General features: G+C 37.0%; 3 protein-coding genes across 3 annotated transcripts in view; 1 reads left to right on the plus strand and 2 right to left on the minus strand.

Annotated features, from left to right (window-relative positions):
- LOC128384330 (uncharacterized) overlaps positions 1-23,275 on the minus strand; it is a 185,694-nt gene that overhangs the window by 4,276 nt on the left and 158,143 nt on the right. The gene's annotated exons all lie outside the window — the stretch shown is intronic.
- LOC128384324 (lysosome-associated membrane glycoprotein 1-like) lies at positions 1,174-12,093 on the minus strand. Its single transcript, XM_053343881.1, has 6 exons — positions 11,963-12,093; positions 10,240-10,829; positions 9,647-9,766; positions 7,417-7,486; positions 6,861-7,028; positions 1,174-4,495 (listed from the first exon to the last, which is right to left on the minus strand). Exons 1-6 carry the CDS (start codon positions 12,009-12,011, stop codon positions 4,356-4,358), a joined length of 1,137 nt encoding a protein of 378 aa, XP_053199856.1. The 5' UTR covers positions 12,012-12,093; the 3' UTR covers positions 1,174-4,355.
- On the plus strand, positions 18,156-22,575 carry ing2 (inhibitor of growth family, member 2). The gene is made up of 2 exons (XM_053343883.1): positions 18,156-18,397; positions 21,265-22,575. The coding sequence occupies exons 1-2, from the start codon at positions 18,253-18,255 to the stop codon at positions 21,963-21,965; spliced, it is 846 nt and encodes a 281-aa protein (XP_053199858.1). The 5' UTR covers positions 18,156-18,252; the 3' UTR covers positions 21,966-22,575.

The raw sequence follows: 23,275 nt of genomic DNA on the forward strand, positions 1-23,275 counted from the left end.
TGACAGTATAATTAAATATGTGATAATATAAAATATGTTTTCATAGGACAATTTATACTGACATATACTGTACATTAATAAACACTCCCTTACATACTGTTCAGGGTCAAATTTGACCCAATTTTACATTTGAGAACTGTAAAAACACCACACACATTTCTTTTAGTCAGACTTTTCCCTAAATGTGAATCACAGAACACAAAAATGGTAATGCAAATCACCATTAAAACATGTTGTTGTATTCTTCTATGAAATGTTCTCCTGGACCATAAAATAGTGACTGTGTCTTTTCCCCCATAATAAATAGAACCCACTCTGTTTTCTCTCTGCAGCTTCATTAAAGTATTAATCAAAATGTATTAATGACTGATGGGGAATTTATGAATGTGAATTGGTGCAGAAACTAATTATGAGTTAGAATATGAGCAGCATGTGAGGGTTAAATATGTCCTTATATCTGCTTATAATTACATTATAGGTTGTTACAAACCACTTATTAAAAATGCTAAACGCTTAAAGTGCTACAGGTGTAACACATCATTCAATTACTAGAGCTCCAGTATTAAATGAATTAATCCCCTAAAAACATGAGACACTAACTTTTCTAAGTGATGGCATTTTATTAGATTTTTTTTTGTTTATGTTAATAAATATTGGTGTAAATACACAGATGTTACAAAGTCACTCTAAAATACAATATAAGAATATAGTGAGACCATATGCAAAGCAATAATAAAAAGAGAATATTAATATCAGTTAAGAAAAACTCATAATGAACCTTGATTTCATAGAGAAATGGAGGGTTATATGGCTTATATATTTAAATGTGTGACTATTATTTAGTCTGTGAAGCACTTTTCATTTACTTAAAGGTTAATTGGTTACTTGATCTTTATTATAATACTGATACACAAGTATCAATATTATAGAGACTCGAGTGAAAGGAAAAACTTGCTTTTATAAAACATGACAAATAAGGAAACTGTTCTTTGGACTCCACTTGCTCATACATTCCCTTATTTACATACATAGTGCCAAATTTGCCTCTGAAATGTAGCAGAGTGGAACAATGAAAGCACTTGAGTCCCATATTTCATGATCTTAATATTGACAGTCAAAGACAAATCAAACATGTGCTGAGGAGACTGCACAACAAAGATACACACACACGCATTTAGAAATATATCAGTCTTTATTGGAACAGGAGGTTAACAACAGGTAAAAGTGCTCACACACTGTGGATAACTGTACATACACAGTGAGGTCCCTCATTTCTATAGACTTCCCAAACATCACAGCGTCACCTGGTGGACACAATGTGGAAGTATAGCTGTGAGCAACAGGTGGGATCCTTCATGAGTTCAATGGGTCTTTTAAGTGCACTCTTCTCTAGCTGCAACAGAAGCTGACAATCATTGAGACAGGCTGAAATCCTACATTTGACTAATATCATCACATCCAGACAGCCAAACTACTGCCATGCCACACTGTGTATTATTAAAGAGAAGTCTGGCCTGTTTTTCAGTAAACTTAAAGGGCCAGTTCACACACATGAAACTTCCTTATTGGTGTCTTATTTGTCCAGGTTTGAAGATATCTGACCCTGAGGTTTCTGCTGCTACCCGAGTACAACAGAGTAGTTTGTGATGCTCACATCAACGAAAAATGATATTTTGAAGACTCAGCTTGTCTTTCCAAAAACAATGTCCTGGTTATTCTGGATCAGGTCCATAAAGGGCCACGTGCCTTCAGGATTTAATCCCAACCAATCAAGAACACACCTGATTCGACCAGTCAACTGTCTGAAGACTGAGCTCAGTTGATTAGATGAGTGAAGCCTGGTGTGCTCCTGCTTGGTTGGAATGAAAACCTGCAGATACATGAACCCTTTATGGAATAGTTTGGACATTCCTGCCCTGGACAATCCACCAAATGGTCTTATAAGAACTACTTTCTGCAGAAGAAATAGTCCCTATGTTGCTATGTAGGTAGGTATCTGTGGATTGCCGAGTAATCAAGATTCTAGAAAGACAAGCAGCTCTTCAGTTTCACTGATTTGAGAAGCACAAACTAAACTCTACTCACACATACTGTATTGAAGTGGCAGCAGACGCTTCAGAAGCAGATATCTTCAAAACACTAGACGTAAAGGAGAAAACACACTTCACTTTCATTAGGTACACCTGTGCAATCTAATGTAACCCAATTTCAGTTTTAGCTGACATTGTCAGGAAGGTGGTAACTCTACTATATGTTTATTACTGAGGTCATAGTGATGGTGGTGGTGATGGGCTTTTTAAGATGATGCAATCCAGTACATCACCACCAGCATCCACTGCAACCTCAATAAGAAACATAAGGTAGATATCACCTTCTTGACAATGTCAACAAAAACTGAAAATGTATAAACTTAAATAAAAGTAGAATCTATAGCAGAGCTGTTGTATTGGATTGAATTAGACTGCACAGGTGAACCTAATAAAGTGGTTGGTGAGTGTTTATCTCTGACCCTTTATGATGGAAATTAGGATTATAAAAAAACTGCCATTCTCCCATTTCTAGTGATCTTCATCAGCAGATGCAGTTGTCGTTGAATTGTCAGTTTCATTTTATTCTGAAAACTTTAAGGACTTCCTCTGCCAATGAGGATCATGTGATATACTGTATGTCATTGTCAGTTCAGCATATACAGGTATAAGGCACTACAGTGTGACAGAGTAGGCTTGGTGGTGGATAGACTACTGGGATGTAATAACTGTATAACCTCAGAAATCGAATTAGGTCCAGACTCCACTCATGGCTGGCTCACATAACCAGTATGTCCCATTTCTATGAATACACAGCATCGGCTACATATAGTACGAAAAAAAAAAAAGCAATCAGTGCAATTAATATTGAACAGGTAGCAATATAATCCCTTAAAAACATCCTCCTAATTTCCCTTTGTGCTGATTAATAATGTAAATTGGTACCCTCCATAATTACAAGTAAAGTTGGTGATTGGACTGCTTTCCTCATCTTTACTGAAACAGTAAAAATAAAAAGTTGACAGAATGCACGAGATGATTTGATTCTTAAAAAAACAAAACAACAACATTGAAAACAACATGCTTTAACAATGAAGGAAAATTCAAATTAAATTCATGATGTATTTGTGGAAAAAAGCTGCATATAGTTTTAATAGAAAAGATAATAAAATCCAACTGCTGTTTATTTCACCTCAAGAGTTTAGTGAGGGTATTATGTAGGGTTAGACTGATTATACTAGAATATAAAATTACACATCTAATGCAGTACTGACCACTTACACTGGCTGTCTTTGGGGGAAGAATAATGCGACCTGATTCTAATGAGACATTTTGGTCAGTTTTTCTATAAGAATCTCATAACAATGTCAGTCTCTATGATGTGTCATTATTGGCATTTGGCATTTTTTCATGTGCAAATATAGAAATACTGTTTCAGAGGCTTGTCCACCTTGATAAGAATGACATTCAAGTGGGCACATGCCTGAAACTTTGAATACATGAAAATGGACATTTAAAGACTGTAAGTCAGCAAAAGCATCAATGGCTATTGGCATGATACGTTTCAAAAATGGTTTATATTGGCTTTTCAATGTGTTTCAATATGTATGGAGTCTAAAGTGTGCCACTGGAATGACAATAATACATCTATTACAAACTAACACTTGAGAGTAAAGACGAATACAATTACAAAATCTATTTCTTTAACCTGTCTTTAAACTCTGAATAAATAAAAGGTTGAAATACAAAACTTTTTTTTTTTTAAGTTTAACATTTTTACTTACTTTCTTATGTATCTAATATACTTCATCTCACAATTCATCATTCCAGTTTGTGTTACATTTTTTAAATTCATTTACTAATTTTGAGTTTTAATTTAAAGATGTAAGTCCAACCAATAGAGCAGCTGAGAGTGCTCTGATTGGCCAGATTCCACATAATAACACATAATAGCTGGGATTTAGGATTGAACTATTAGATGGATAACTGATTACTATCTTTGAATTACAGAGACACATAATTGTGAGATTGAATATGCAAGGTGCACTTACAAAATGAGATAAAAAGTAACAATAAAATGTTTGATCACCTTTTTCAAACTTACTTTTTGATTATAATAAAACATTGTAACATTGCAAGCCTATTCCAGTGGCATGCTGAAGCCTCCATACATAGGAATTTTTTAGTCAAAACACTGTCAATAAAGTAAAGTTGATAAACCAAGACATAACAGACGAGTTAGGCTTCAGTGGGAGTGCCCTATAGCCCCTGAGAAAGATCACAGCCTCACTGACATTGGTATATGATGGGAGTGATCTCTGGGTGACCTTACAGAGACTGGTAGCCATCAGCCCTCTTCTTGCGGCCCAACAGGTAGGCAATCACCACGATGACAATGAGCACCAGCAATGTCACACCCACCGCAATGGCAACGCGGTAATCTGGTTGGTCAGCAGGACAGGCGTCAGCTGGAAAACACATGATGCACACATGTTAGATTTACTTCTGACAACTGATCAAACCAGATGAATCACGGACCTCTACTCAGTACAAGCTATATAAATTCCCTGCATGTAATACACACAATAACACAAAAACAAAACAATATGACATTTGAAGGTATTCATATTTTCAGAAATTAATATAGCAATAATTCATAAGATGTTTACATTAAGAAGTGCAAATGTCAGTAAAATCAATGTAGTTATTACCCACTAGCTTCACTTGAAAACTAACATTTTGCTGAGTAAAGATTTATTTAGATTATTTATTATTTCAATACGGAAGTCTGAGGCTGCCAACATAAAAATGACATAATTTATTCAAATAGAATCTTAAAATTTCAATCTGTGCTTATATAAAAATGTTAAAAACTGTTCATGTTTGAAAATGAATAATTATTACTAAAATTAAATAAATTACATCTAAAAATATATTTGTTAAAAATGTCCTCAAATCAAATTAAATGCCAATATTGAATATCACATATGAGAATGAGAAGTCCAATGTCATTTTCATCATGGCATTACAATGAAAAAAAGGTTTCATTTTTTGCAGAAATTATTCATTTTCAAAAATACTAAAAATTAAAATTAAGTTGTTAATATTTTATTGGAAACATCTTATTTACTTAAATGATTTGATTTTACAAGTTGCAGACATAGACTTCCATAACTATAGTCTCTGTGTTATACTCATTTATTTTTATTCAGACCTGTAATCTGAAAAACTAAGATAATTCTCTTTTGTTTTCAATAGCAGAGCAGTGTGCATGCTGGGTACAAAGTTAAAAAAACATCTTACATTATTGACATTCGAAGAAAGAAATGCTGAAAACTGAAGTTGTCTAAAAGATTAAATTTGTGGCCTGCAGGTGGGTAATGCTCAATGCTACTGACTATATGCTACATAATAGTTCATACATGTCATTAAATACTGATTACTGACCTATACTGGTGTATGGTTTATTTTCTGTTTGGTGGTTTAATGTAAAACAATTCACTGTATTAATGATGTTAAAGTATGTCAAATATGAATCTGTATCTGCAGGTCATCCCCCCCCCCCCCCCCTCTCTCTCCCTACTTCCTGTCGGCATCTCTGCCAGTCATTGTGTAAATAAAGGCAAAAAGCCCAAAAATAAATCTTCAAAAAAACCCAAAGAAGACTAAAAACAGCTTTCTTCCAAGAACTAAAGTTTAGACTATCCTTGATGTAGTTTTGTCCACATAGCTAGAATTCATCACGTAGTTTGAAGAAACCATACATGACATGTTGTATTGTGGTATCAGTGAATCATGTCAAACCCACAGTGCTTTGCAGGGAGGTAAGTGTATGCTTCTCTGCATTGCACTCTTCTACTTTTCTGTTGTCTTTTATTTTTAGCATCTAGCTGTTTACTGGTATTTTCATTTTGTTGTTACTGTTGAACCTTTTGCAACTTATTATTATTATCATTATTATTATTATTGTTGTTGTTATTGACTGCTTTGGTGGTTTCACACTTATTAGGTATGGCATATAATATGACCAATGCTGAACATGATGCTGCTTTCTACTATTGCTACTTCAGCCAAAACCATCTGAAAATTGTTCATATCAAACAGTGGCCATTTACTGATGATATTCAGTGGTAGAGGTATCTTAGGGATTTAATGTAAATGATGTACATTTGTATGCACTTATATAGCAACCACTTACCTTGCTGCAAGAGGCCATTCTCCATAATAAGAACTTTACATATATTTTGCAGATTTGTCCTCTGCACTATTAAATATCATTTTGAACACAGCACTTATACTCTTAATGGAGCATGAGTACATTGTGCATTGTGTAAAGGATCTAAGTACTTTCTTACTTTAGAATGATATTAATGGATGTAACAAGGCATTTAATAGACAGCGTGTTCATGTTTTAATAGAGTCCTTCTGTGTAACGTAAAATATTTCTGTTCAAATCTTATGTTTCCATAGTTTCTCAGCCCTTATTATTTTATTTTGTAGCCTCAGTAATGCCTTTTTAGGGAGCCATGTTTGGGCGTTAATATCTTGACAAGTATTGTTCCTAGCCTCACTAAACTTTGTAGGATGGAAGACAATCATGTGTTCTGTAAACCAAAACCAAAGCCACATGTTTGTCTTTCATCCTACAAAGTTTGATGAGTATAAAATAACATTTTTCAACATGGCTTTTTTGAGGGTGTAAAAATCAAAAGGGCAAAACATATTCTACATGCCTTAGTTTTGAAATCCAATCATTATATAGACAACCTTTAACAAAAAGAGCCTGATACAATTTTGTTCAGAATAAAGAAAATTCCACTGGAGAACACTTACTTGCGCCAAACTCATTAGCAGTCACATTGAAGCCCTGCACCCTGTCTTTGGTGAAATCCAGGTGGAGTCCATCGCCCATGTAAAGGGATTCAGTTTTGCAGGAGTAGCTGCGTCCAATCTTTGCAGCAAAGAGATGCACTGACTTGTTTTGGGCACTGTAATCCGCACCTGAAAAGCAAAGCAAAAATCAAGTCTCCTTAGAACAACAAATACAATTTTAGATATGGCGGTAAACCTGTTAGACTGCATATTACTGAAAGTAGGTTGGATGTTACCAGCAAGACATGCTTAACAGTAATTACACAGATTATGTCTGTACGCACAAACAAGGAAGTTGACTTCTTGTATAAGTTAATATTTGCCAGTCTTGTGTAACAACCCCCTTGCAGCTATCAATGAACATGCAGTGACCCAATTAGAAGAGTCTAAAGTTTAGTAGTCAGTAACACTTTACTTTGAGTGACTATGTATATCCTGCTTATAAATGCTAAATAGGGGGAGTTAAAACTAAAGAGTTCTGTTGACAAGAATACAGTCTGAGTATTTTTTGACTTACGATCTTTGCTTAAGGGGTAGTCCAGTTTGAAAGACAAATCATCAATGTAGGCAGTATTTTCAGCAGTGCTCTGAGGAAAAAAAGTAAAATAGGACAGGTCAGCTAAAGGTGACACAGCATTTTACTGTGAGCTTTTGTTTTTAATTCTTTGTTGATGATGGGAAATTTACTGCAGTCCTTTTCATCACAAAGAAAGATTGTTTATGGTAACTGTTGTTTTAGCACGTACACAGCTATAAAAAGAAAAAACTTGTCTGCCTGGTTTGTGGTATTAACACTTTATCACTCACATCTTTTTCAGTAGTGTGCTGTCAAATTAAGAAAACAAATGCACTATTTAGGAGTTATTACACTGTTACATGTTCACATTCATCTAACTTCTTATATTACTAACATTCTTTGACAGTTCTACATAATGCTAGCCTTCCTCAGGCGGGAGAAGGGTTGGTAAAACTTAACTAGTTAGCTAGCATGATAGCTAGGTAGCAAATTAGCTAGTTGAGTAGCTAACAAAGCCAGGTTATCTACTGGTAGACTGTTTCTTTTTCAGCACACTAGGACTTCCATGCTATCAGACGTTTATCTGTTTTACATACATGTAAAGTATTATCTCCACTAATACAGTTCTCCTGTACTATACGTGTTGGTGGAGCTTTGACTTTCTGTTGTATCTCTTTTCTAAAAAGGTTCTCATAGTTTAACATTGTTTGTTCACGGCAGGGTTTCAATAACTGATTTCAATTTCATTTTGATTGTTAGTTAGCACTGCATTTATTAGTTCTTTAAATGTCAAATTTTGATTTTCACTTTCTAACTATTATTAGGTTATAATCTTGGAACAAAACCTTTATCACCAGTATGTTGAGCAGTTCAATCCACACATCTTTATAAATATGGTACATTTAAAAAAAAGTATAACTTATTTAACATGATTAACTGATTTTAAGGTCCTTTAACAAAAACAATTCCCCACAAGCTGAAGTCAAACCAACATTTATGACAAGCTATTATGTGAAGTGCAGCACTGGTAGGAAACTTGTAGGAAGGTAGTTTAAAAAAATTGTTGTGTTAAAATCCCATACTAACAGATACTCATTTGTTAGAAGATTGATAGAAAACCCCAGGACCACGTTTCACTTCTCATAAATTGAAACAGAAAAAGCCCTCTATTATATTGTATTGGTTCTACGGAAGCTAAAGGAAGTATAAACCCAGACTGGCATTACACATAAAATCTGAGGTTGCTTACCAGTAGAGACCCAAGTCTGTTTATCTAGAAAACTAATCCTAACTGTTTCCTTATTAAAACCTAGCTCACACACAGAGAATACAAGATACAGAACAGATACTGACTAGTAGTTTCATATTAGCATTTCCATGACTTGCTTTGCTGAATTATCTTGCTGGACAGGTATTTAGCTGACAAAGTCGAGAACCACGTGATTGGTCAACTGAGTTAATGGTTTTATGGATTGACACACAATGTATAGCAATCACTTTCAGGTATTGTGTTTTCTAAAATGGTTCTCAAATATTTTAACCAATGGTGGCCAGCCAATGGAGTTGAGCATGTGCAAGCTTATATTATTATATAAGCAGTTGATGTTTTTACTTTTGAGCTTTACATTACTTCAAGTGAAGTGATATAGTCTTATTTCTATTCAAGAAGTGTTTCTTGACTGGATCTCCATGACTACTGCTGATGTTGTGAGATTTGTGTTCCATTTGCTAAAATGCAGTGCTAGATAAAGCTATGTTGTTGTTAGTTAATTGTATTTGTAACTAGATGTTATAGTTGACAATGGTACATTGATGTTATGCCTCCTTGGTTTTCATTCTGTTCTGGAGTGTCCCTTAAGAGACTACATGATGAATCATACAACCATTGTGGCGTGAGGCAGCGTGACACAGATTTGTCCGTCACATGCTAAAAGAACAGGCTTGTCAACTTTACTTCCCCTTTTTTTTAACAGTTCTTTGTTGACTCCATTTGTTTTATGACATGACCAGTCAAACAATTGTTTCTTCGTCAAGAGACTGACTGGCACAGTTGTGTTAATGTCACAGGACTAAAAATGGTTGCTCAAGACTTGGAGCAAAATGCCAAATCAGTGTGAGCAGGTCACAGATAACATATTGCAAAAGCATGTCCTGTTCTTACTTTCTTTATCACCACAATCACTTGTCAATACAATGCCATAGTAGGACAAATCTAGAAAATCAAAAGTACCTTGTTGAACATGAAGGTGATATAACCTTCCTTGAACACAAGGGTAAGGTTGGCCCTGGTTGCGTGACAAAATCCCTCTGCTTTTGTGTCTTTTGGCTGAATGATGAAGGATCCATTGGCCTGAAAGATGAACAGAGAGAAAACAGACAATTAGATGGCCAACTTGTACCTGAATGTTCCAGCAGATACCATGTCTGCTACAGTGTTTCCTTACACCAACAGTACTACCTTGAATTACAGGATTAGCAATCGTCTCATGACACAAAGATGACACATATTTAACCTCCTGCAGTCATTAGATACATCACATTGAGGAAATAAGAACTTTTGTCTCATTTCCTGAAAACAGATTGCTGATGATTACAATTGCCAAAAGCTGAGATTGGACTTTGTGCTGAAAATTCCATACATGCTGACACAGTAGGTAATTCATAAGATAGATGAGAATGAAAACAGGCCAGAAAGATGATGGCCTATTCTTAAGACCAGAATCTGTGCAGAAAATTTGATCTGTCTTTGATCTATCAGCCTGTCCGCCCCTGGTTTAGACCTGCAGGGACTTTTATATGTCTGTAGTGTTTGATGAAGAGTACCTTAGGTGTTGCCAGCCGGATCTCCAATCCCATCTGAGCCAAAAGACAAACTTTGTTGTCTTGTGTCAGGTTGTAGGTACCCATAGTCACGTTGACAGCAGGAGTAGGTTGAGGTTTAGGGGGTGTAGTTGTAGGCTTGGGGGTGGGTTTAGTCGTAGGCTTGGGGACGGGTTTAGTCGTAGGCTTGGGGACGGGTTTTGTCGTAGGCTTGGGGACGGGTTTAGTCGTAGGCTTGGGGACGGGTTTAGTCGTAGGCTTGGGGACGGGTTTAGTCGTAGGCTTGGGGGCGGGTGTAGTCGTAGGCTTGGGGACGGGTTTAGTCGTAGGCTTGGGGACGGGTGTAGTCGTAGGCTTGGGGGGGGGTGTAGTCGTAGGCTTGGTGGGTTCAGTTGTAGACGTGGGGGTGGTTTTAGCTGTGGTCTTGGGGGGTACAGTTGTAGACTTGGGGGTGGTTTTAGCTGTGGTCTTGGGGGTTACAGTTGTAGACTTGGGAATGGGAGCTGGAGGTAAGGAGGTGGCCCCAAACTCACCCGCAGGGGACACGGTTGCAGAAGGTTTGCTCCTCTTTTCATTTTCAGCCAGTGATAACGCTTCAGATCAAAAGACGAGGGGGTGAAACTTATTCATTTGCATATTCACACATACATCATTTCTCAACTGAAGAATATTCTGTACAATGGCTTTATCAGATGTTTTTCACTAAAAACATCTGTCTGGTTCAGCATTGATAAGAACTGTAACCAAAACAATGAGCTAAAGGAAGCTAAAAAGCTGTGTGGAACTAAAGAGATCACATGACACATAGTCATGTGATCCATTGCTAATATAGAAAATACTGAATGCAGCTTTAGACCAGTAAAACAAACATTAAAACGATCTGTTACACTTTAATAGCCTGACCGCTTTTCATGTCAACTGATGACATAATATTTATTGAAGTACAGAGTCCACAGTGCATTTATCATGCTCGGTGGTCACTGATGTGTCCTAATTTAGACTTCAGATAGAAGAGATGATTGGGTTTTTATACACCATGGTTAACTTGAATAATGTTAGGTTATCACTTTCATATTACTGAATGTGATCAGTTTCAGCCTGACAGTGATTTTAAGCATTGATACAAGAGTGACCTCTACTTAGTGTTCAGCATTAAGTTAACATCATCCAGACAGAAAACACATTCATAATATATACTGTTAGAGATAATCTGATGATAAACTCGGGCGGGAAATGCAAGAAAACTCGCTTAAGTGGCATCTAAATGTCGGAAAATGTCGAATATCCGCTGCTGTTCTCAACACTGAACTTTGGGGTTAACACAAGTTGCAGATTCATCCTGTCCTCTACTAAAAAAACATCCCACCCCAGCAGACATGTGACTCACAAGTGCAACACTATCGAAAGACTGCGCAAATTTCTGTTCCCTAAACAATCCAGGAAGTCAAAGAGAGGTCGCATAAAACATCTGTCTCTGCTTCCATAAAGAAAACAAAGATTAGGTTCATAACGCGCGTAAAGCAGGAATGTTTTAATATTTAATATGAAGGCTGCATGGAATGAGATGTAACACTGTAGTTTTGACATAAGTGAAGCGACACAAGCGACAACACCGTGTTATGTTATAGAATGATTATAAACGTAGTGGAGCAAAGCGAAAGTTCCTTCACTAACATGCTGAAAACACCGTATTGTATGTTTGTGAATAGATAGAAGTGGTAGTTACCTGAGACAGCGCAGCAGGCGATAAAAATGAACACAACAGCTCTCTTCATGGTGACAGGTGGTGACTGACTGACGGTTACTGGCTACAGCTGCGTTCCTCCGGACAATGTGCTGTGAAAGCGCTGAATCTCTGCTATGTAATAAAAGTCACGTCAAGCTACTGAAGATATACTGAGCGCATGACCGGAAGTCATGGGTTCTCGTTGAAATAAAGGTAAGTGTCATTCATTTTCAGAAACATCATTCTAGAAAGTGTTGGTACATCAATATAACAAACAATAGTACTGATTCATTCCAAATATGCATGAGTCATTATGATCTAAGAGGAAAGTTAAAGGAGTTCAAAAATAAGATGATTAACAAATATAAAACTGAGGCATACTGTATATATTATTGTATATATGAACTTTAATGGATTATGTAGGCCCTAGTGTATATACACTCACTGACCTCTTCATTAGTAACACCTGTGCAATCTAATGCAATCTAATACAACAGCTCTGCTATAAATTCTACTGTTATGAAGCTTATACATGTTCAGTTTTGCTGACATTATCAGAAAGGTGATCATTCTACTTTATGTTTATTATTGAAGTCATAGTGTTCCTAATATTAACATACATGAGAGGGGCAAAATATTATTAGTCAATATAATGGACTTCAGTAAACCACCACCACTTAGAATGACCTCAGTAATAAACATAAAGTAGAATTATTAATATTGTGATAATGTCAGCAAAAACTGAACATGTATAAGCTTCATAACAGTAGAATTTATAGTAGAGCTGTTGTATTGGTTTGCATTAGATTGCACAGGTGTACCTAATGAAGTGGCTGATGACTGTATGTGTGTGTTTTCACTGTATTGTTATATGTGTATTATATATATAGGCAATTATTATAAATGTTTTGTGTTTGTTATGCACATCTATTGAATAACTAATGGAAGAAGGATAGATGCTATAAGCAAATGCTTCAGCCTACACCTTTTCAGTCAGAAACTGCTTTATTTTTATTTTTTTTTATTTTTTTTTCCCCATTTTGGCTTGTCACTATTTCTAATTAAGATGAAGGAGAAGGGACAAGGACATATTATTATTATTGAATGACTAAACTAAACGATAGAAAATGAGTCTATTAACGCTCCCTTGACTCATTTCCACTCTTATCCTTCCTGACACCCGACTCTAACACTTTGACTCTTTCTCATTACTGGTCATGATCTAAACATTTAATACTAAAGTATCAAATTTAATACTGCACATGATGATGTATGCAGTATGTGAACCTGCAGACTTTCATGAAGGTAAATAGTTACACAGATATGAAATACAAATGTGTCTTAAATGTACATTGCTGTTATGACTGGTTCTGATTGACCTGTCATGGTAAAAATGACAGATTTTCCAAAGAGAGATGCTAAAAACTGCTTCTGAAAGTCCCCAAATATGAACGGCTGTTATTAAAGGACATTTGACACATTTTTTCGATCAGGCTTCTTGACACTCAGTTCCGGACAGCTTTTGGTAGGTGTGGGAAGATGTTTGCATCGGTCCTGTGTGAGCCTCTGTCACTTGTGGTCACACATAACACCCTTCTGTTTTCGGGTTTGCATAGACATTTATCTGTGTCTCTGCAGGAGCATGATTACTCAAAAAGGCAGTGAGGCCAGTTGCATGTGTCAACACAGCAGGAACAACATGTAAGGTAAGCAAATTGTGCTCATCATGTGGAGCACGATTAAAAAACAGAGGGGACTGATAAACATGATGACCTCATATCTACAGTGAGTGTGAGTGTGAGTGGACTTGTCTTTAAAAAAATAACACAATGGATGTTATTTTTTTTAATCATAGCAAGATGATTAAGAAGCAATTCTGCTTTATTGGAAACTTATGTTGAGACTTAATGAAGTAGATGCAAAATACTATCATATTTGACTATGCAGCTCACGGATTAAGTGACTCTATTGTTAATATGACTCTACACTAGATGCCCCATCTACATAGAGTACAGATAGTAGAGTGTTGGCTCTTAATCCTTTAAGCAGCTTGATTTAATAAAACAATAAAACACAACACCAACTAGTTTGGCATAATCTTACATTATTACTGTTGCATATTAAATAAAGGTTAATGGAATACAATTGTTCCAAATATTAACTTTAATCTGGGGAATCATGTCACACATCAAATGTCTTGTAGTGTAACCACCGCTTAAGATGCCATTTTGTTAAAACTGTGAAGAAGACCACATAACAGGAAGTGGTTTTACAGAGAAGGACCCCTGATGATCACAACTGCTGCCTGACAGTTAGAGGCTCTCAACAGTTAGTCATAAATTGAAATTTTTTTGGAACTTGGTCAGGTTTGCTCAGTTTATATGTCCCATGGTGTAACCATAGCAAAACATTGTTCATTCATAAGAATTCATTAAAATGAATATTTACTTAATATTGAGACCAAATCCATGTGCTTACACAGTTGTCAACGTTGATTTTAAAATGAAATATCAAACTGCTTACATCATTTGAGTCCTATTAAAAGCCTTTCTGTTGGAGAATAGCAGTAGTTTATTATGCTAATGTTGCCTGATTTGCAGACATTTTTGACATTATTTTTCTAATGTAAAATTTGAACTTTCACTATCACATTTTTCTAATTCAAACTTGACTTTCAGATTTTATATGCATGTGGGAATTTTATGTTCTGAGCAGTGTCAGATGAGGCTCAGTAGAAGGTAACTGCTGTGGTGCATGAGAATAACTAAAGCATTAATATCAACTGGAATAAACAGTCATGTGAATCTAACAAGCGCAGCAGCGCGTTTCAAACGTTATTTTGAAAGCAGTTACCGGAAGTGCTAGTGCTGACAGTGCAAGTCATTCTTTCCACTTTACTAACTGATGTCAGTATACTGAGGAAACGAAACCAATGTGGAGCAAGTCGTTGCCTAAATCTAGAAGAAAGGTTGCAAGCTATTTTCCACTAATATGAAACGAAACCTGTGCCAAGCTGGATTCACTGTGGTTTAAATATGATTCTCTGTTATTTCGTACTAAGTGATGTTTAAACCTCAACCATCTAAACACACATTGTTACTCAAGCTCCTTCTACAAAGTGCAAGAAAGAAACCTGGCTCATTGGGACAGCAGTATTCTGTTTTAGTTAACTCACATCAGGCATTAGAATACTAATAGCAACAGTACTAATAGGCCTAGGCAGAGTGATGGTAGTAGTAACCTCATTGTAATGTTGATAGTAGTAATAGTACTAATGATAGCAGTAGTCCACAAATCATACTGAAGTACAGATGATGTTTTACTGAAGTTTATTTGAATGAAAAAATCAAAAAGGACTGACAAGCAGCTGTTCCACACACATATAAAACCCCTGATGTGATCCAACTGTGAGAATAAAGTGATGAAAGACGATGGTGATGGTGATGGTGATGATGATGATTGTGATGGTCAACACAGAGCTCTACTACTCCCCTTGTCCAAATCTCCTGCCGCCAGACAAAGGGAACAGGTAAAATAAGGGGAAACCATACCCATGTGTCAATCAATGCATGTGATGCAATACATGCAGCCCAAGCAAATATAAACATAAACAAAACATATTTTGGGTCCTACAGTAGTTATAGTATTTGTAGTAATAGTAGTTATAGTGATAGTTGCAGTAATAGTTGTAGTAGTGATAGCAGTAGTTGTACTACTTGATGTGGGACTAGTAGTAGTTGTAGCACTAGTGATAGCAGTAATTGTAACAGTATTAGAAATAGAAGTACTAATTGTCAGAGTAGTAGTAGTTATTGTAGTTATAGTAGTTGTAATAGTAGTATTAGTAGTTGTTGTAATAATAGTAATAGTGATAGTTGCAGTAATAGTACTAGCACTAGTGATAGCAGTAGTTGTTACAGCATTAGTAATAGTAATGCTAGTTGTTGCGAGAGTAGTAGTAGTTATAGTTGTAATAGTAGTAGTAGTAGTAGTAGTAGTTACAGTAGTATTAGTTGGAGCAGTACTAGTAGTAGTAGTAGTAGTAGTTACAGTAGTATTAGTTGGAGCAGTACTAGTAGTAGTAGTAGTAGTAGTTACAGTAGTATTAGTTGGAGCAGTACTAGTAGTAGTAGTAGTAGTAGTAGTTACAGTAGTATTAGTTGGAGCAGTACTACTAGTAGTAGTAGTAGTTGTTACAGTAGTATTAGTTGGAGCAGTACTAGTAATAATAGTAGTTACAGTTATAGTGATAGTTGCAGTAGTAGTACTAGTAGCAGCAATAGTCTACTAGTTACAGTCCTAGTTGTAATAGTACTACTACTAGTAGAAAGCTTAGTAGTAATAGTGCTATATGTTGCAGTAGTAGCACCAGTAGTAGTTACAGCATTAGTCAGAATTGTAGTGGTAATAATCTAACTGATAATAGTAGTGTTATATTAGTATTATAGTAGACACAGTAGTTGCATTAATAGTAGTAATGGGTGGATATGGATCACTCAATGGACAGAATACTGAGTAGATTTGCAGACCTCATAACTGTATGTGACTGTATGTGACTACTGTATATGTGACAGTATGTGACTACTGTATATGTGACAGTATGTGACTATATGTGACAGTATGTGACTGAAGGCCTAAGGAAGGAACTTGCATATTGAACAACCCTAACCCTATTGTCACCTCAACCTCATGACCAAGAGTACAGCTGCTGCTTTAGAAGCAATTTGACAGCAGTTGAGCATGTGACATGTTAATTTACTTCCTTTTTGCTATATTTTGTCTTGCTGCAGCATTTCATCGTCTACCCATTAAAGCTACATGTCAAATGTCACGATAGATATCCAAAACGTATACATATCTAAACATTCTGAGGACGAGTTGGAACACTGAAAACAAACATTTGATTTAATAGTAGAGTAAGTGACTAAATTCACCTCAGCAGCCACTTTAAAACCTGCATACTGTACATCTGATCTGATGCAAGCTTTAAAGGAGCACCCCGACAATTTTACATATCCATCGGGAAGTTCTTGTGAGGTCTGGGCCAACTCCTACAGCCTGAATACAGCTATTCAATAGGTCATCTTATCTGTGATGCTGTGTGCGCCTGAAACTGAAAGTATCAAACACATGTTAAAAATGATTTAACACCTGCTACTGAGACATGGATAGAAAGTGTGCTAAGATAACAGATTTATTTAAGCAGTCTGCAGGTGATGATGAGGACCGTGGCGAAGAAGCATGGACCATTAAAGAGGAGTGAGTGGGGAGCAGATGCTTTGCCGTGCTTACATGCTATGTGGAGGGAACTAGCTAAATGAACTGACATTTGACTATTTCAAGGTTTAATTACTCAAACTCAAAGATTTAGAGAGAAAACAAAGACATTACAAAGTTGCATTTTGGCATTAGGCTTCAATTTTCACTATATTTAAAAATCTAAATATAATCAATGATGGCAGCCAACACTTAAAAACAGAGGATTGAACAGTTATGTTTTGAGAGCTGATATGTACTTTCCTGTTTATTAAAGGCTTTTTGATTAATATCTTACACTGCACTGCACTTATATTCTCCTGTTTTATGTCTTATTCTATTTGAGCATATCTTTTATTTTTCACCATTGTTTATTGTATTTGTATTGTATTAATACTATTTATATTGCCTTGTTTCTTTTATGTTTTGTCTTAATGCCTTTTATGTTTTATATAAAGCACTTTGAATTGCTTTATTGTTTAAATATGCTGTACAAATAAACCTTGCCTTGCCTTACATTTATATTATATGAAAACAATGCTGTCAACAAGTCTGATTATGAAAGAGGAACATTTTTCATTTGATCATATCTTAAACTGATAGAGTGTGTGTATGTGAATAAACCTCCAGCTGATAAAAAGAAAACTTTTACTTATTTTATAAAGTTTTACTGATGGAATGCTCTAATATGAAATAAAAACGCAAGGTCAATTTTGGTCTCCGTCTATACTATGGCAGCACTGTGTTTTCAATTTCCCCATCCGTTTAATTTCCCGGGAAAATGTTATGTTAATGAGGTCACTCTCTGCCAATCCTGGTGTTGAAAAACTGGTTGGCCCCGCCCTCGATGACGACAAACGAGAGGAAACTGTGCAATACCAAAAAAGGAAAATACTCCCGCATGCGCAGTGGTTTGAGTTTTGTTTGAAGTGAACTGCCCTACAAGCTGCAAAGTCGCCAAGCAATTGATTTTAACAGTATATTTCTCTTATTTCCTCCGTGTTGTTTTAGTGCCTCTATGCATCGTAGAGACGATGTTAGGCCATCACTATCCAAATACCGACAAGTCGCAACAACTGGTCAACTATGTGGAGGATTATCTGGAATGTGTGGAGTCCCTGCCTTTGGACATACAAAGAAATGTTTCTTTGCTTCGGGAAATTGATGCAAAGTATCAAGGTATTGTGTTGACGTCTTTTTCATCTTTAATTTGGTGTGTGTGTTGTAATGTGGCAAACATTAGCGGTGTGTGAGAGGGCGTGCTGAAATGGTGGAGCAGTCGCCAGCCTTGTCTTCCCATTTTGCAAAAAAACCGAGCGACTCTTGCTCATATCTACTCCGATAAACAATAATGTGACTCTCTGAAATGTGGATAATTACACCGAGGAGACATGTGTTCAGTCAATAAGTCAGCCGTTCGTCAGTTAGCATAGCGCGGACACTCCGTCCTGTTTTGTGTGTGGCACCAAACTCAACTAGGAAATCGTGAAATTTGATATTTCTTCCTCTCGGCAAACGCACATACACCGAATAACTTTGTTGAAGATATGTTCTGAATGCGCTGTATCCAGTGGCAAATTCGGCGTCAATGTAATGCAAAAGCTATCGCTATGTAATGATAAAATCTTAACTTTTTCAATTGGTACACACTGCCGCCCACCGCGGTGTCTCAGCGGAGGCTTATCATGGGAAAAGCAGGAAAAACAATGAACAAACTGGGAAGTGTATACGAATTAAACGCCGCTTCTTGTATTGAATGAATGCCGAACGCAATAACGTAGCATAAAGGATTGTAAATATCATTAATGGTGTTCATTGAGGTGTGAGCCTTTGCCTGAACACCATGGTTACTACACAACGTCGGTTTTTAAAACGTAAGCTGGCGTTTCATTCTCCATGCGAAAGAATGCAGGTTTAACAGTTGATTTTCGCCGTGTTTGTGAAACATTGGTGTAATATTTAACCGATATCTTCATTATGAATGACAGTGGAGCATGTTGACGTTTGTTAACAAAAGCTCACAGTACAGGAAAACAATCCTCATTGTTGCTTTACGTTGACGCAGGGTAAGCAGCGGTTAAAGCAGCTTTCGTTACCAATACGTTCAACACTTTCACCTTCGACAGATAATAGCTTTGACACACGCCGACAGAGTTCACGACGCTTTCGCCTGAAATTAGCTTTTAAACGAGATAGCACAGCTGCTCCGCTACTGTGCTCCTCGAGTGTGAGCTGCAGAGCCGGAGAGCTCCTCTTCTTCTAGGCAACCCCCTTCAACACTACTGCCGTCATTTCCTGGAGGCAGGAACTCACTGCGGCTCAGCCCTCCTCCTCCAGGCGCTATCTGCTGCAAACAACATGTCCAACTTCAGTTTCACTTCAGCCCCAGTTTGCAATGTCTCCACTTTACTCGAGGCAAGATTTAAATGTAGTTTAATGTAGTTTTTAAATAAAAGTGTGAATCTGATCTTTGACCCTGTCAAAACGTCCTGCAAAAAATTCCATTCTTACTTAATCACAAAGGAATTGTTTTGGAAAAAGTTTTGGTTTTATGAGCCTTTTTATCCCCATTTAAAAAAATGTTCTTGTATGATTTTCTCAGTTCAATTGGAAATGGATATTATATATTTTTAACGCCTTACAAGACTTAATGTTTTACAAGAATTACCAATAATACTCTTATTTCAAATCTATCTTAAATCAGAACCACACTTGGTTTCAGTGATCAGAATTAAAGATACAAATGGAAGATAAGTGTCTTCTATATCTTTGATTGGATGCATGTGGAGGTTGTAAATACCTGTGAACCAAATTTAAGGTATTCTCCTATAGGCTTTCTATGCCTCTGAAATTTGGCAATATATTAATGCCTGTCACCATTATACCGTTTAGTTGAATGATTATTATATGTTAAGTAGTGTTCATATGAATAAACACATTTAAGGAGTAGTTTATCATTTTGAGAAATTAGCTTATTTTTTGTCTCTCAGAGAGTAAGAAAAGAGGATTGATACCACTTTACTGTCTGTATGATAAGAGTTTAACATGTCTACCAGTAACATTAAAGCTCACTTCATCATACAAAAGGTTGTTTTCTTTAGTTGTTCTATCGCATAAATTAAATGAAATGTAAAAAGGCCAATGGGTGATGTTGGGGTGGAATTATCAGTGTCAGTGTATCCATCCGCCCAGCACTTCTATGCAGCATCTTGTGGTGCTTGACAAAAAATATTTCTCATGCGTAAACTTCCTTAAACCAGACTGCCACTTTTACATCTCTGTTTGTGTAGGAATTAAATAAAAAAGGCACATTGTCTTAATTAATGAGCTTTAGAGGTGTTGGTATGTGTATTTTTTAACTTACAATTGAACAACTTTTTTGATCCAGTGGCGTCGCCCCGTGTTGGTCATTAGAAGAAATGCAGTGGCTTCACTTTTCAGACAGGGAGGTTCCCGTTGAGCTTTTTAAATTTTTTTAGAGACATTGAAGCTGTTGATACAACCAATAAACCATACACCCTCCATCTATTTGAATATGCTGTATACTGATAGCTTTTATTTGCCTACTGGCTATCTGTGACTCTGGTAAACTTGTGATATAAACTCATGATCAATGTACAAACCTTAAAGCTGGAGTGCGGGACTTTTACATATAAATGAACGTCTGTTACATTCAAGCCATTGCCAAATGGGTTCACACATTGCTTATTAAGCCTATCACCACCGGAGAAATCGTATTTCACAGAATACAAAATTTTAAAAAATGGTGTCTGTGGCGAGATTCCCACACTGGTGCACTGGTAGTGACGTGTTTACGTCAACCTGCAAGCTGAAGGGCACCCGTAGAGCATGAGCACCAGAGAACTCCATCGACTAACTTCCACTTTAGCCCTCCACTAACTTGACTCTTAAACTACTTACTTTCACTGCCAGAAGGTGGAAATAAAAGTTCCACACTGCAGGTTTAAGATAAATTGAAAAAAACAAATTCCCAACCTTTTATTAATTTGTGGAAACCTCTCTTTGTCTTTCTATCCTATTTGCAGAGGTGCTGAAGGAGGTGGATGAAGTGTTTGAGAAGTACAAAGGTGAGCAGGATGCAGCTCAGAGGAAGCGCCTGCAGATCCAGCTGCAGCGGGCGCTCATCATCAGCCAGGAACTGGGCGACGAGAAGATCCATGTGGTGACCCAGATGACGGAGCTGGTGGAGAACCGTTCCCGCCAAATGGACTCCCACTCCCTGTGCCTCCAGGAGCCAGGCGAGGCCGAGCGGGTCACTACAGAGCGGCGCTCCAGCGTCCAAGAGTCTCCAGCCCCCGAACGCACTTCAGCCCGACGCCCTCGGCGCCAACGCAACAGCGAGAGCCGTGATTCCAGTCACCCGTCGGCCAATGGCTCTCTAGTGGATGACCCTGTGGAGGAACTGTCCCTCCCTCCACCCCGAGAGAAGAAATCCAAATCTGCAAAGAAGAAGAAGCGCAAGGCCAAACAGGAACGAGACGCCTCACCGGTCGACTTTGCAATTGACCCCAATGAGCCCACCTACTGTCTCTGTGAGCAAGTGTCTTATGGTGAGATGATCGGCTGTGATAATGAGCAGTGCCCGATCGAGTGGTTCCACTTCTCCTGTGTGGGGCTGACCTACAAGCCCAAGGGCAAGTGGTACTGCCCCAAATGCAGAGGGGACAATGAAAAGACCATGGACAAAAGCCTAGACAAGAACAGAAAAGACCGCCGGTCCAGGTAGTGACCCGTCTTCAGTCGCCCCTTGCTCATCTGGAAGATGTCTTCATGCAGCCTGAGGGTTAAGACTATAAGATGTAGTTGATAACAGTACACGTGATGTTGTAAGAGCACAATCGAACATTAGTAGCAGCGCTTATTATTAATCAAGGACAAGTTGTGATTGAACTTGTGCTGTTACATCACTGATTGTTCCCACTGGCTATAATTGTACTGTAGTCTGTAGGGAGTCCAGCTGCTGCAAGAATCATCAGCTTGAAGCTGCCATCCTCATGAAGTAATTTGATTTTTGTGAGATTTTATTTTATTTTTTTAAAAACTTTTGACAACAAATAAAAGCATCTTTTGGTTTACTGTCACTTTTCATTCTGGACAAGAACCTAGTAAAAGAATACAGTAATCCTGATAATAGTCATTCTTTTCTCATGTTGACCAACAACCAATTTTTCCTTCATTTTATTTTCAACCCTCTGAATTGTTCTGAATGATTTGAAATCAGTGTCTGTCTCTATACAATAATGGCTTGTAGAGAATAACCTTTCATATGTACAATGTTTGTAAGAGATTGATATTTAATTGAGGAGATGATTGTTGATGGGGCACTGGACTTTGTGTTTGTGGACTTTTATGTTTTCACTGGTTCGCTATTGTGTATATTTCTTTTTTATATTCATTAAAACAAAATATAGTCACTCAGTTACAATTCAGTTTTTTTTCTTCTTCACTCCCAAAATCTGTAACTGTTGGTACAACTCAGTTTCTCTTCAAGTCTTCCATTAACCAAGATTTAGCCAACCAACCATAGAACTTTATTATCTCATTAGCTATTACAAAAGATTCTCTACCAACATTAGTGTTCAGGTTTTTTTAGCTATGCTTAAATGTTGGTCTAACACTTTCAGTCCACAGTGAAATATCACCATTTTGGTTTGATAGATGCCTGTGAAGGTGTCACAGATGTTCTCAGTCTGCATGCAAGAAAGTCTGTGATTTATACTTAACATAGATACTTGAGACACACTTTGAGGAGAATGCGAAGGTGTGTCTGAACTTCTGATTGGTATTGTATAATGCACAGAGGTGAAGGAGGTACCCAGTTACCATACTGAAGTAAAAGTAGCAATACCTCAAAATAAAAGTAGTCCAGAACAAGTAGAAGTACTGCATTTTAAAACCTTAAGAGGAAGTACATATGTTTTATCAGCTGGATTTAAAGTATTTAAAGTAAAAGTTCTGGTTTTGTAGAAAATCTGTAGTGATGTAGAAAGAACAATGTTTCCCTCTCCTATGGAGTGGAGTGGAAGTATAAAGTAG

This window comes from Scomber japonicus, chromosome 22 (assembly GCF_027409825.1).
Source record: "Scomber japonicus isolate fScoJap1 chromosome 22, fScoJap1.pri, whole genome shotgun sequence".
Lineage (NCBI taxonomy): Eukaryota > Metazoa > Chordata > Actinopteri > Scombriformes > Scombridae > Scomber > Scomber japonicus.

Excerpts from the sequence above, each read along its gene's own strand:
- LOC128384324 (XM_053343881.1), bottom strand. The coding sequence starts at position 12,011 with ATGAAGAGAGCTGTTGTGTTCATTTTTATCGCCTGCTGCGCTGTCTCA. Across the intron at positions 9,767-10,239 it reads TCCGGCTGGCAACACCTAAG|GCCAATGGATCCTTCATCAT; the intron begins GTACTCTTCATC and ends TTCATCTTTCAG. Across the intron at positions 7,487-9,646 it reads TCACCTTCATGTTCAACAAG|AGCACTGCTGAAAATACTGC; the intron begins GTACTTTTGATT and ends TTTTTTCCTCAG.
- ing2 (XM_053343883.1), top strand. The coding sequence starts at position 18,253 with ATGTTAGGCCATCACTATCCAAATACCGACAAGTCGCAACAACTGGTC. Across the intron at positions 18,398-21,264 it reads AATTGATGCAAAGTATCAAG|AGGTGCTGAAGGAGGTGGAT; the intron begins GTATTGTGTTGA and ends TCCTATTTGCAG.